The 13,782-nt window shown below is 49.0% G+C and overlaps 1 protein-coding gene across 6 annotated transcripts in view; it reads left to right on the top strand.

Moving 5' to 3' along the window:
* The window catches only part of ZMYND8 (zinc finger, MYND-type containing 8), a 116,990-nt gene that overhangs the window by 74,986 nt on the left and 28,222 nt on the right, over nt 1-13,782 (top strand). For all 6 annotated transcript variants that reach the window (XM_012663707.1, XM_012663711.1, XM_012663712.1 and 3 more), the window contains exons 14-15: nt 8,848-8,997; nt 11,685-12,194. In XM_012663707.1, the coding sequence (XP_012519161.1) occupies nt 8,848-8,997; nt 11,685-12,194 (660 nt within the window). The remainder of the gene's footprint in view (nt 1-8,847; nt 8,998-11,684; nt 12,195-13,782) is intronic.

Genomic DNA, 13,782 nt, shown 5'->3' with positions numbered 1-13,782 from the left:
AAAAAAAAAAAAAAAAAAAAAAAAACTCTACCTTAGGCCAAAGTCTTCAAGCAGAAATTGGTACCAGAAATGCTAAACAACCAAGTATGAAGTTATTATTGATGATTATTGATTGGTTCATCCCATCATGACTCCTGATTTTCATTGAGCATGTGCTATGCGCTGTTCTAGGCGTGGAGAGCAAGTCAGCTAAGGACCCTGCTCTTGCGGAGCTTGGGTTACAGAGAGGCAGTGACAGTAATCAAGGTAAATAAGCAAGATGGGTCCACACCGTGATGGGTTCCTCAAAGGGAAAGCATGTTGACGTGATAAGGAGAGAGGCGGGCAGGTTGGGGCAGAGGTAGTGGTTCGCTTAGTAGGGGAGGGCTTAAGGGGCCTCTTCTTTGAGGAGGTGATATTTGAGCTGAGATTTGCATGATAAGAAAACCCAGCAGTGCCACTCTCTGGAGGAAGAACATTCTAGAAGGAATAAGAGATTTTTAAAGGCCCTAGGCTAAAGATTAACTTGGTGTGTTAAGGGAGTAGCAAGGAGGCCAGGTGGCTGCATCCCAGTGAGTAGGGGAGGAGGCCCTACATGGAGTGAGGGAGAGAACAGGGGTCTTATGGACCCTGGTATGGAGGGGTCGGCAGAGGAGGGATGTGGGTGGACTTCACATTTCAGAAGGACCACTCTGCATGCTGTGTGGAGAATAGTCCCTATCAGTTAGTTATTCTTATCTGGGGGCAATTTTGTGACACCCCTCTCCACTACCACCCAGGCACTTCTCGCAGTGTCTGGAGAAATTTTTGGTTGTCGCACCCGGACTGGAGGGGTGGGGGTGCCACTGGCATCTAGTGGGTAGAGGCCCGGGATGCTGCCCACGTCCTGCAGCGCATAGGACAGGCCCCATAACCCAGAATTACTGGATGGTTTTAGCGATTGTGCTGATGGTTTGTCTGAGGCAGGAGAAGTAGGAGCCAAAGGTTTAGTTTGGGTTCTGTAAGTGTCAGGTGCCTGTTAGACCCTGGCTGGAGAGGTCAGGAGGGCAGTTGGAGGCAGGAATTAGGGTGCCCTGAGGCCAGGGCAGGGCAGGCGGTGTAATTCCGGGAATCTAGTTGTGGGACAGCAGTAGTTCTCCTGACTTTGGTGGGGGGAAGAAGTTGCATGCTGCTCGCATCTAGCGGTTGGAGGCTGGGGTTGCTGCTAAGCATCCTGTAGTGCGCATGACAGCCCCGCACAGCCCCATGATCCAGCCCCTATGGCTTGCTGAGGTTGTGAGTCAGGGCTAGGCCCTCAGGAAAGGGCCCTGGACCGTAAGCATGTGGAGGTCAGGCAGAGCAGGGGCAGTGAGTGAGGGGAGCTGCACCAGGGAAGTGTGTTGCCCAGGAGGCCTCCAGCGTAGGGGGTTTCAGGGAGGGAGGTGGCCACCAGAGCCCAGGGAGGCTTGCGTGTCAATTGCACAGCCTTTGGTGATGGGCACCCTCCAGGCCCATCTTGTCCTGCAGTGGCATTTTCAGTTGGAGAAACTGAGGTCTGGAGAGGAGGCTTGAGGTGCCCAGGATTCCAGAGCCAAGGGCAGCAGCAGGGCTGGAGCTCGGCCTGTGTCTCCATCCTGGGTCACCTGTTGGTGCAGCCCAGGTGTAGTAGGACAGCCAGGGTGGTTGCTTTTGGGGTCCAATTCAGATTGGCTGTTTGGTTCCTCACTTAAATGAAAGGGGACCCATTTGCTGCCTTGGGAACATTCTTTGTTCCCAAAAATGTGGTTTGCTTTCTCACGCCCTCCTCCCACTTCCACACCCCAAAAAGAAACCCTGTGCGGAGGTGTTCTCATGGTGACATTTCCTCTCTGCCAGTCATGCGTGGCAAGAATAGCTCTCTCCCTAAACCAGGTGGTCACTGGGGATCCTCGTGACACTGTGGGTCTTTCGATTTGGCTTGAGCCGTTGCGGGCGTGAAAGATTTCTTCCCGTTGTGTGTCCCGGTGGGTGGGTGCAGTGGTGGGTGGGCATGGAGGAGGCTGAGGCTGTCTCGTCCTGTCTCCCCTGGTAGCTCTTCCAGTCCTGGGACACGGTACTCATCTTCATCAGCGGGAACAAAAGCATTGGGAATGTGGGCGTTTTATGGGTTGGGATTTCAGTTACCTAATGGGAAGAGGATCAGCTAGGGACTGACGGAAGTACTGTGGGTGGGCAGAAAAGTCAGAACGTGGAGGGAAATGCCAAAGAATTCTCCAGCAGTTTCCCAGGGACTGGGCACATGCTTTATGGGGCTTGATTGTGTCTGTCATCCGAGCAACTAACTACCTTGAGCAGATGGAATAGATAGTGAGTGCCAGGCACAAATGATGAAATTATTGTATCTAGCAAAATAGGATTTCATTAAAAAAACAAAACAAAACACTGGAAAAGGCAAATTTCTAGAGATGGAACAGATCAGTGATTGGCAGGGGTTGGAGTGGAGGAGGGTTTGTCTACAAACCAGGAGGGTATTCTTCGGGAGGTGGGATAGTTCTGCATTCTGTTTGTGGCGGTGGTTACATGAATCTCTGCAGGTGTTATAACTCACAGAACTGTATTCCCCCTCAAAATGAATTTTACTTTCTGTAAATTAACACTATTAAAAAAATTACAACAACTTTTAAAGGAGGTAATAGCCCTATTTCACAGAAGTGTAAACGGAGGTACAGAGAAGCATAGTCACCTACCCAAGATCACACGCGGTTCCTGGTGGAGTTTGGCCTTTAGGATCACGTTTGTCTGCTGCAGAGCTTGAGCTCTTAGTGGAGATACCCCAATGCAGTGTTATAAAACAGGGCTGTGGTCTGACTTTCATGGCCCTGGGCAGCGTCTCCTGTGCCTGTTGGATAAGGCAGCCCGGCTGTAGGGGTTGGAGGTAAGTGAAGATTTGGAATTGGCAAGAACATGGAGGACAGAGTGCCTTTCTAAAAGAAGTAGCTCTTCCTAGTTTAACTTGTCAGACCTTGAATTTTCAAGAAAAACAGAAATCCAGATTTTTATGTGAATTCTCCTGTTTTTTTTTTTTTTTTACAGTTGGCAATCCATTTCATTAAAAACACAAACCAAAAACTCTACTTGGGCCAAACAAACAATGCAACCAAAAATACAAAAACCAGTCCGTGGGTCATTTGTAGTTTACTCGACTGCTCTTAAGTATGGTCATCTGACTGTCTAACCATTCATGCACGAGGGGAAGACCATGCAGAGACCTGGTTCTCGCCCTGTTGCTAACGCATCATTCCTCTCATTGCTGTCTCCTCTCCAAGATGAGGAGCTGAGCCCCAGTGGGTTGTCACGGGCCCCTTCTGGGACTCAGTGGCGATTATAAATAAGTCATAAACAGAAATGTGTTTCTGAGGCTGGAAGAGAAGAGGAGGGCCTGATTCTTTTCTTCTTCTAGACTCCTGTTTGCTTTCTCGGTAATCCCATCTCCTCTTATCTCGCAGAAGGTGTTTACGTTGGGCTGAACACACCGGGAGTCCTGTTAGTGACAAAAATGTGCCTCGATGCTCTGGTGAAGATGCCAGCAGAGCGGGGGAAAGTTGTCAAACCCAGAGCACTCTGCTTGTTTGTTTCTCCGCTGCACTGACACGAGGCCTCCTTTCTGTGCATAAAGCAGTACCTTGGAAGTCGGGCACTCTTGGAGAGCACGAATGCAGCGCTGGGGCCCAGGCTTTCCAGATGTCGTCTTGCTTTTCTTTACAGTGAACGAGGCGGGAAGATCTCTGCCTGGCTTTGATTGATAGATGGCATCTGCCGGGGTCTTTCATCTGAATGATGTTGTTCGCTGAAGGAACTGCCATTTTGTGGCTCCTGGCAGTCCCTGAAGTGCCTGTCCTTTTAGAACAAAGGAGATCTCTCGCTATTTTTTTTTTTTTTTTTTTTTTTTTTTTGAGACAGAGTCTCGCTCTGTTGCCCAGGCTAGAGTGCCGCGGCGTCAGTCCAGAACCTCAAACTCCTGGGCTCAAGCGATCCTCCTGCCTCAGCCTCCCGAGTAGCTGGGACTACAGGCATGTGCCACCACGCCTGGCTAATTTTTTTCTATTTTTAGTGGAGAGAGAGTCTTGCTTTTGCTCAGGCTGATCTTGAACTCCTGAGCTCAAGTGATCCTCCTGCCTTAGCCTCCCAGAGTGCTAGGATTACAGGTGTTAGCCACCGTGCCCTGCCATGTAGGAGAAATTTCACAGTATAGAAGCACATTTTATGAAAAACCAGCCTGTCCATACCTCTGATGGATCACCTGCCTCTATGCTCCCTCCCCACAGGTGACCATTGCTGCCTGTTTTCGTTGCCCCAGAGACCTCTTTTAGAGATATACCATTGGTTCTCAGCCTGGGTGATTTTTGTCCCCCATGTGACATTTGGCAATGTCTGGTGACATTTTTGTCATCACACCTGGGATGTGGGTGCTACTGGCATCTAGTGGGTAGAGGCTGCAGATGCTGCTGAACGTCCTATGACACACGGGGCAGCTCCCCCACCCCGGCTCCCACTCCGTGCCCACAACAAAGACTTCTCCGGGCCCTAAATGTTCATAGTGACAATGTTGAGAAACCTTGAGAATACGTAATATTCATATTCCATTTCCTTCTTTTCTCCCCTACACCAGTGCTAAAGTGCTCTACCGATTGTTGCTTTTTCATTAGATAGGTTGGCTTTTCATATCAACACGTAGAAATCTGCCTTACTCTTATTTTAGCAGCCTTATTAATTCCATTTAAAGGTAAACTGTAACATTTATTCAGGCACCTTATTGATTGACTCTAGCTTGTTTTCTATTTTTGCTGTTGAAAACAGCTGCAATCAGGGCGCTTTGGCCCACGTTGGAGGGTGTCCCTCGGATGGCTTCCTAGAAGCGGAACGAGGGTCAGAGGCCATGTGCGGTTGACATTTTGAGAGGTATTGCCAAATTGCCCTCGAAAGAGGTGGTTCTGATTTATGTTGCCTCCAGAAATGTAAGATCGTGCCTCTTTCTCTAGCGTGGGTATTTTTTTTATCCCTTGTTTCCATTTATAGCCTAAGCTGTCTTCATATCAGCTGAAAAGTTCAAAATGTTGGCAGCAAGGGTGCATTCTGAAGATATTCCCGATATAGAAGGGCAGGGGTGGAAGAAGTCCTGATAAGCTACTATGAGCTAAATGAGAAAGCGAAGTTCTTCTTTTTCTCCCTGCGGAGGAGAGGAAAGTCAAAATGCACTGAAAGTTTTGAGAAAGATAATTACATTTGACTGAACTCCTGAAGGTCTTCTCCCGGGGCCTGGTCCTGGCCTCTGGGCATTTGGTGGTTTATTCTAACAAAAATGAACATAATGGTAGTCCACTGAGCAGAGAAACCTTATTTTGTAAAATGAGGGGGCTTTACCTTCTTTGCATTCTTCTTGGTTATGAATATTCCAGAGTTCAGTCTTTTTAGGCTAAAGTTTAAGGGGCAGCATTTACTGTAGACATACATAGACAGACAGACAGACACACACACACACACACAGAGCTTAATTATCGTAGCGAGGTCTGTGTCTTCATGAATCCTAAGTTTTATAAGGGTGATACGACGAACACAGACACACAGGAGTTAAGGCAAGTTTGAGTTTTCTTAACTAGAAGATTGGTCTAATACAGGGGTTCGCAACCTTACCTGCCAATTAGAATCACCTGGGGAGTTTGTAAATGGCAGATACCCAGGTCTTCCCCCAGGCCAATTAAGTCAGAATCTCTGACAGCGGGGCCCAGGCATCAGGATTTTCTTAAGCACTATGGGCAAATTCACTGTGCAGCCGGGGTTAACCATCACTGGACTAGTACAGGAGATGGCAAATTTTACAGCTTTCAGGCCACATCTGGCCCCCTACCTGTGTTTGCAAATAAAGTTTTATTGGAACACAGCCATACCTATTCATATGTTGTTTATGGGTGCTTTTGTAGCAGAGCCTATATGGCCTGCAGAGCGTGATGTATTTGCAGAAAAAGCTTGTTGCCCTCTGTCACAGTAGATTTTTTGGGTAGCTGTGGAATGCAGTGGGCATACAGGAATGTTCTTGAAGACACCGATAAACATGTCCCTCAGGCAGCCCTCCTCTCCTTCCCACCTCCTTGCATGGGAAGTGTTTTTGTGAGATCCTTCTTTTGCAGCTTTATGCTTGAAAGGGCTGCCTTTCCCCTGTGGGATTCAGTGTGCTTCCCTGTTTCTCACAGTGGACATTATAAAACAGGTGTCAGAGCCTTCCTCTTTTTTTTTTTTTGAGACAGAGTCTCGCTTTGTTGCCCGGGCTAAAGTGAGTGCCATGGCGTCAGCCTAGCTCACAGCAACCTCAAACTCCTGGGCTCAAGCGATCCTCCTGCCTCAACCTCCCGAGTAGCTGGGACTACAGGTGCGAGCCACCATGCCCGGCTAATTTTTTATTTCTATTTTTAGTTTTCTTGCTAATTTTTTCTATTTTTAATAGAGACAGGGTCTCACTCTTGTTCAGGCTGGTCTCAAACTCCTGAGCTCAAGTGATCCTCCCCACTCGGCCTCCTGGAGTGCTAGGATTACAGGCGTGAGCCACTGCGCCCGGCCAGATCCTTCCTCTTTTGCTGTCATATTTACAGCTCAGCTGTGAAGTCCTTTAGTCCTGCTTACTCCAGCTGCTCTTGAATCTGGCTTTTCTCTTTTCTTTCAATGTCTCTGTGGTCCTTTTTCTTTTTTTTCTTGCTGTTTTATCACGGTTTTACCCTATTGATTCTCTTTGTAAGCTGCTTCAAATTCCTTGCAGACAGAGAATAAGTAGAGGCCGTTTTCTAGTTTTCTCCATTATGTTTTACCGAATATTATTTCCCTTTTCAGCGGTGGCTGCATTCACACTGCCCTCTCTGTGAATGTCGGCAGTCTGGTCTCAGATAGCCTCTTTGAAGAGCCCCTGATCAGCATGCATGTACACTTGTGCGTGTGCGTATATACACACACACGCGCGCGCGCGCATGCGTGTGCACAGATGTGTTTTTTGGTGTTTTTCGGCGTTTTTCTTGAATTGCAGGGATGGTGTCTCTGTTTGCTTTGAGCACTCATTTCAGGAGCAACCCTTAAATGTGTTTTAGGAAAAGAAAGAGAGGATCCTTCCTGGCTGGGCAAGGTGGCCCATGCCTGTAATCCCAGCACTTTGGGAGGCCAAGGTGGGAGGATCACTTGAGGCCAGGAGGAGTTCAAGACCAGTGTGGGCAACACAAGGGAGACCCTGTCTCTACAAAAAATTAATCATTAGTTGAGTGTGGTGTGCACCTGTGGCCCTGGCTATTCAGGAGGCTGAGGCAGGAGGATCGCTGGGCCCAGGAGTTCAAGGTTACAGTGCGCTATAATCACACCACTGCACTCCAGCCTGTGTGACAGAGCGAGACCCTGTCTCTAAAAAGAAAAGAAAAGAATCCTTCCTGATCTTACTGGGGATATCATCATGGTGATCAAATTAATTTGGAGCAACTTATTGTTTCTGGTCACCTATGAGTGGGTTGTGTGGGGCTTTTGCGATGCTGCTTCTGGTCACTTTGAGGGAACTAATTTCTGGGTCTGCCGTGTTAGAGAATGCCCTCTTACTGGGTAACCGGGAAGGTGTTTGGGTCGTGCCAAAACAAAAAGAGAGGAGAGAGCGAAGGCTTCGAATAGCCCTTCCAGTCCAGCTCTCAGGCTAGATCCTGGCATGTCTTTAACAGCCCGATGACAGTGGGGGCCTTTGGCATGGAGGGAGCAGGAAGGTGAAGGGAAGTCCAGGGAGCGAGCTCAGAGCTGGTGCGCACAGGCTCGGAGGTGGCTTCTCTTTGGATGCCACCTGCTTTCTGACCTGTTTTCTGGGATCAGCTGGGATAGGACAGGTGCCCCCCATTCTTTGCTTTGGGTGGGTCGGAGGGGAGGCCAGAGGCCGGCAGGCAAAGTGAAAGACAGTCTGCCCCACCTGTGGAATCTCTCATTGCTTTCTGGACCTTTGCAGCCACCTTAATCCTCCTGCCTTCTTGCATTTTTGGGGCAGTAGAGGAGGCAGCAGAGGAGATGAGGAAGGGATTTGAGAAATGTAAGCTCACTGACCTTTGGGAATCTGGTCCCCCTGGTCATACAAAGAGCCGTTGGCAGAAGTGAGGGGACAGGCCCTCCAGGCCTGAGTCACCCCTCAGAGGCCTTTGCCTGGCGACCAGGCTAAGGCACTCGGACTCGCACCTGAGAAGACCTGTTAGACACAAGTTTAATATCCAGGGCTAATCTGTTCACCTTGCCTCCAATAGATGCTGTGAGCCACAGGGAGGGACAGCTGGCCCCGGGAGTGTGCCTGTCTTCTGTTCTCCTCCCTTTCTAGTTTGAGCCCTAGACCTGGGTGACGGAGAATGAAAATTGAGGCCTCCAGGGGAAACAGGCAGGTGCTTTCTGAGGGGCTCGGTGTCCTTCTTGGAGACAAGTCCGCTGCAATCTGGACCTCAAGTTCAAAGCACACTCCAGCCAGACTCAGTGTTGCTTTATCTGCTACACTGATTGAACATGATATTGTCACCTTTGGCTCGGGAGGGTCCCTAAGGATGCTGAGTTCCACAAACTGAACTGTCTGGCTGGGATCGTCCATTTTAAATTCTGAAAGCAAACCCAGAAGATTGTTCGCTGGCTGAGTAAACCTGCCAGGTGTGTTCACTCGGGCCATTATCTTTATGTCACCCCGTGTTGCTGAGCACGTGATGTTGTTGGGGCGAATGACAAAAAAACGTGTGCCGCCGCCTCCCCCAGGCCCATGTTCTAGAATGTGTGTTTGCTCTGACTTCGCAAGGAGGGAGCTGAGTGGGGAGCGTTGTTTGTTCGCCCCCCGAGTGCCTGGGCTCAGGAGGGCGCGACGGTGTCTTCCAGATCGCAGCAAGGCGGAGATGGACCTGAAGGAGCTGAGCGAGTCCGTGCAGCAATCCGCGCCGGTCCCCCTCATCTCGCCCAAGCGGCAGATTCGCAGCAGGTTCCAGCTCAACCTGGACAAGACCATAGAGAGTTGCAAAGCACAATTAGGTATGTCTTTTGGTTTCTTTTGGGGCATCACTGTATATTACTTGTAGGGATACCACCCGGATGAAATAAAGATCGAATCCTGGCTGCTTTTAGCAGCTGCTTTAACCTTGAACTTGTTTGTTCAACTAACATGTATTTCCACTCACAGCAGAATATTTCAGACTTGCTAGTTAATTATTCAAAGGGCTCTTTGAACTCACCAGAGTTTATTCTTTGGTGAAGGCAGCCTGCAAACTCAGGATGCCGGTTTGAGACATAAAGGCTTAAAGCATAGTAAAGGTCCCCCGAGTTTGCCTCTGCTCTCCCTCCCAGTGCACACACCTCGTAAGTGTCTCCACATTGATGCTGAGGATGTCCCACAGGTGTCTGACATAAAGCTCTTCCCCTTCTGACCCGACTGCTCCCCGCCTGGCACACCCTTCCTGCTTCTGTACCTGTCACCTCCCTCCCTCTTTCCTGTGCTGCCTGCATGCACACTGCCCACCCGAATCCTGCCTTTCCCTAAGGCTGAGCTCAGATCTCACCTCCTCCAGGAAGTCTCCCCTGACTGCTCTCCCCATCTGCCTACCTTCTTTGGTTCCTTATGCTTAGAAGCATCAATGGTAACCTTTGTGTGGGGGTATCCCTCGCACTCTAGACTGGAAGCTCCTTGAGGGCAGGGAGCTGGTTTTATAAGGATTTGCCTTGTCCATGGTACTTGGTCTTGTGCACATAGTAGATGCTCTGGAGTATTTGTTGAATAAGTAAATAAAGCCAGAAGGGTGTTTATAAAGGAGCGGGGGTGGCTAGGTCTCAGGAGAAAGAGCTACTCCGAGGTGAGGCTTACGGTGTCAGTGGGAGGTCTGGATCTTCAGGCGAGAAAGGAGCTGTAGTTAGGGGTCATCTGGCTCTGTCCAGGGGACAGCACTCCTTGTTGGTTTGCCTGTTTGGCGAGGACATTGAGTGGCACGGATGGAATTTGGAATGCCATTTAATCATTCCTCTTGGGCGCATCCACGCAGCTGGTCTAACTCCTTGATCTGTTACTGTTGCTAAGGAGAATTATAATATTCCTGTTTACACCCTGTACTGTGCTAGGCACTGTGCATGTGGATTGTCCTGGGAGGTTGATACTATTACCAGTCCATTTTGCAGATGAAGAAACTGAGGCTCAGAGAGAGAGAGGTGACCTGTTGAGGGTCACAGCTAACAAAAGCAGAAGAGCAGGATTTGGATTCATACCCATTGGACTTCAGTACCCAAGCTTTTCCTGCCATGTGTGTGTTCAGACTTTTCCTTCCTGTTTCCAGCCATTCGCTACCAGTAGCACAGCCCAGGATCCCAAAATTATACCAGATCTGGGATCGTGTAGTTTGACTTGTGTTTTTGATTGAGCCCTGGTGAGGCGGATGTAATTCCCCAGTGATTCTGCCAATCTCCATGCCCTGGGCTGTCTGTGGCTGTTGTCCTTTGGCAGGTTTCTCTTTGGTGTGTCTGGGTCAGTTAGTGACGCCTCTCATGGTGGCATCGCTCTAGAATGAAGATCCCGCACAAAGAGTTGATTGGATTTTCTTTCCTCTTCAGAATTCTAGGTTATAGTATCACTTAACTACAGCCTGATGACTGACTCTTGACGTATTACTGGGAGCAGGAAGCATAAATGGGTTAAGTGGAACTATTGTTAGAAATATGCTTTTGTGTATTTTTGTTTGTGAGAAACACCTGGTTGCTTTTGACAGAGACGTAGAAGCGCGTGACTTTCCTCTTGACTCCTTTGAAATAGAAGATCAATGCAGACACAACAGCAGTCGACTCTCCGCAGCAGTGCAGGGAGCAAGAGAGAGGGGTGGGCACTGAGGCGCCTGGAGGCACATGCTTCCCGCCAGAAGGAGCCGGTGGCTTCTCTGCCCCAGCCAGCTGTTGCCTGGCAGGCTGGTGACCCAGAGTGGCCACATCTTCTGCTATTTCAGCAGAAGCGTGCCACCTTGATTTCTGTATGGAATTTCCCGATTTGTGAATTGGGCAACAAATACTAAATTAAAAAACAGAAAGCAAACAACAGAGTACCCTGTGGGCCAAACCATTGCTTCCTTAACTAAGAGCAATGTCTGCTAGCTAGATGTGGCTTGTGGGCTGAGAGTATGCAACTGCTGCTTTCAGACTTTGGTTATTTCTTTGAGCCCTAGACAAAAAGGATAAGGGACTTCTAATGCTTTGGCAACCCAGGGGCAGAGTGCTGGTGGAGTCAGGAGGGCTCCCCCGCCCGGTTCTGGTCTGGCCTGTCTTGGTTTTCTTTGTGTCCTGGGGCAAGTGATTTCTCTGGGCTTCCGTTTTCCAGCGTATAAATTGGATCAGTTTGAACAGCTCATCCCTGGTGTTCCCTTCCAGCCCTCCCTTTCTCTGTATCCCAGTTATCTATCAATGTTGCAGAGGTTTAGCTTCGCATAAATTTAAAATTTATGTTGTTAGGTCCCACGTCGTCTGTGAATGTTAATAACCCAAACTCTCCAGATGCAAGTTCCATTTGTCAGCTACAGTCATCTGCCCCTTGAGTTCATCACTCAAGTTAGTGATCCCGCAAGGCCAGTGTGATGCAATTTGAAACGTGTTCTCTTATTCCAGCGTTTGGCGTGGCAAATGTTTGCATTTTTGGTCCTGTTCTTTATTTTGTGACTACGCCACATGCTGGGTTTTCTTTTTGAATTTAGGCATCAATGAAATCTCGGAAGATGTTTACACGGCCGTGGAGCACAGCGATTCCGAGGATTCCGAGAAGTCAGACAGTAGCGACAGTGAGTATATCAGTGACGATGAGCAGAAGCCCAAGAATGAGCCAGAAGACACAGAAGACAAAGAGGGAAGTCGGGGGGACAAAGACCCATCTGCTGTCAAAAAAAAACCCAAACTGGCAAACCCAGTGGAGATCAAAGAGGAGGCGAAAAGCATGTCGCCGACCAGCGAGCAAGTAGATCCCGGAGCAGCCAAGGACAAGGCCAGCCCTGAGCCCGAGAAGGATTTTTCAGAAAAAGCAAAACCGTCGCCTCATCCCACGAAGGATAAATTGAAGGGAAAAGATGAGATGGATTCCCCAACGGTACATTTGGGCCTGGACTCCGATTCGGAGAGTGAACTTGTCATAGATTTAGGAGAAGACCATTCTGGGCGGGAGGGTCGAAAAAATAAGAAGGAACCCAAAGAACCATCTCCCAAGCAGGATGGTAAGTGATCACATCAGTTTCCAGTTTCTTTTTTTTTTTTTGAGACAGAGTCTCACTCTGTTGCCTGGGCTAGAGTGCCGTGGTATCAGTGTAGCTCACAGCAACCTCAAACTCCTGGGCTCAGGAGATCCTCCTGCCTCAGCCTTCCAAGTAGCTGGGACTACAGGCATGCGCCACCATGCCTGGCTAATTTTTTCTATATATTTTTAGTTGTCTGACTAATTTCTTTCTACTTTTTAGTAGAGACTGGGTCTTGCTCTTGCTCACGCTGGTCTCGAACTCCTGAGCTCAAACGATCCTCCTGCCTCGGCCTCCCAGAGTGCTAGGATTACAGGCGTGAGCCATCACGCCCGGCCAGTTTCCAGTTTCTTAATTGGGTTTAGAATTCCCCCGCGTACTTGTGTTATCAAAAGTCCCGTGACCCTCTGACACCACCGAGAGAGGCGCAGCAAAGCTGTGATCAGCTTAAGGTCACCTAGATAGTTACTGAACAGGACCAGGACGTACATGCAGGCCCACCTGCCTGTCACCTGCTCAGCACCCAGCACGGTTGGTTTTGAGTGCAGAAAAATAAGTCACTCGGAAAATGGTAGTTGCTTCTAGTGGCCAAGTCAATTCTGGTCTAAGCAGCTTCTTTTTCAGTATGCTTATGTATTTCCCTAAGGTGTTTGTTAACATTCAGCCGTTTCACGAGGCTCCAATGGTGGTAGAAGCATTCGGTTCAAAGATCTTGACGCGTTCAGCAGCCCTTTCCTCCCCTCGTGCTGCCCAGGCATTTGCAAGTTTATTTTCTTACTAGAATAGGATACTGTTGGGGTAGGTGTTGCCAGAAGGCCAAGTGCTTCTGGGGGCACCAGAAAATGAAGGGGCGTTTATGGTGGATACTTGTATTGGCATTTTGTCGTGTTTGCATTTAAATGACCTGAGCCCAGGGTTTCTCAGCCTTGCACCAGGGACAGTGTACCCTGGCTAATTCTTTGTCCCGTGCGTTGAAGGATGTTTTCCAGCATCCCTGGCCTCTACCCACTGGATGGCAGTAGTTACCTGCCCAGTCATGGCCATCAGGCATTCCCAGATATCTCCTGGGGGGCACAGCCTCCCCCTGTTGAGAACCACTGCCTGAATCTTGGAGGCCTCCTGTTGCTACTGTCACATTCTGACCCAGCAGTGATTGCCCCAAAGCCTGGTGCAGCAGGAACGTTTGGCAAACCCTCCAGGAGCGAGTGAATGATTCGAAGGGCGTCTTTCCCACTGACACAGTATTCAGTACATTTTTCAGTTGGCTTGGCAAGTGGGTGGTGGGAGAATTCCAACATGCCCAAGAAAGATACTGAAGAAGGACGAATTAGAGGTTGTAGCTAGCAAACCTTATGTGCTTTGTGAGTAACTTCAGGGATAGCCAGGTTTAATTTTTGACTATGCCTAACTTCTGACAAGAGGTAACTTCTCAGCCAAACCCTTGAGTAAGATGTGATTCTATGTCCTTTGAGGCTTCTGTAGCCTGGCAGCTTAAAGCATGTCAGAGCTGGGCCTTGAGAATCTTTCCATTGTGGTTATATCAGCCTGGGCTACTCTGGAATCTGAGTTG

This window comes from Propithecus coquereli, unplaced genomic scaffold (genome assembly GCF_000956105.1).
Source record: "Propithecus coquereli isolate 6110/MARCELLA unplaced genomic scaffold, Pcoq_1.0 Scaffold825, whole genome shotgun sequence".
Taxonomy (NCBI): Eukaryota; Metazoa; Chordata; class Mammalia; order Primates; family Indriidae; genus Propithecus; species Propithecus coquereli.
The sequence above is the reverse complement of the archived record's forward strand: the minus strand, read 5'-3'. Positions and strand labels throughout refer to the sequence as shown.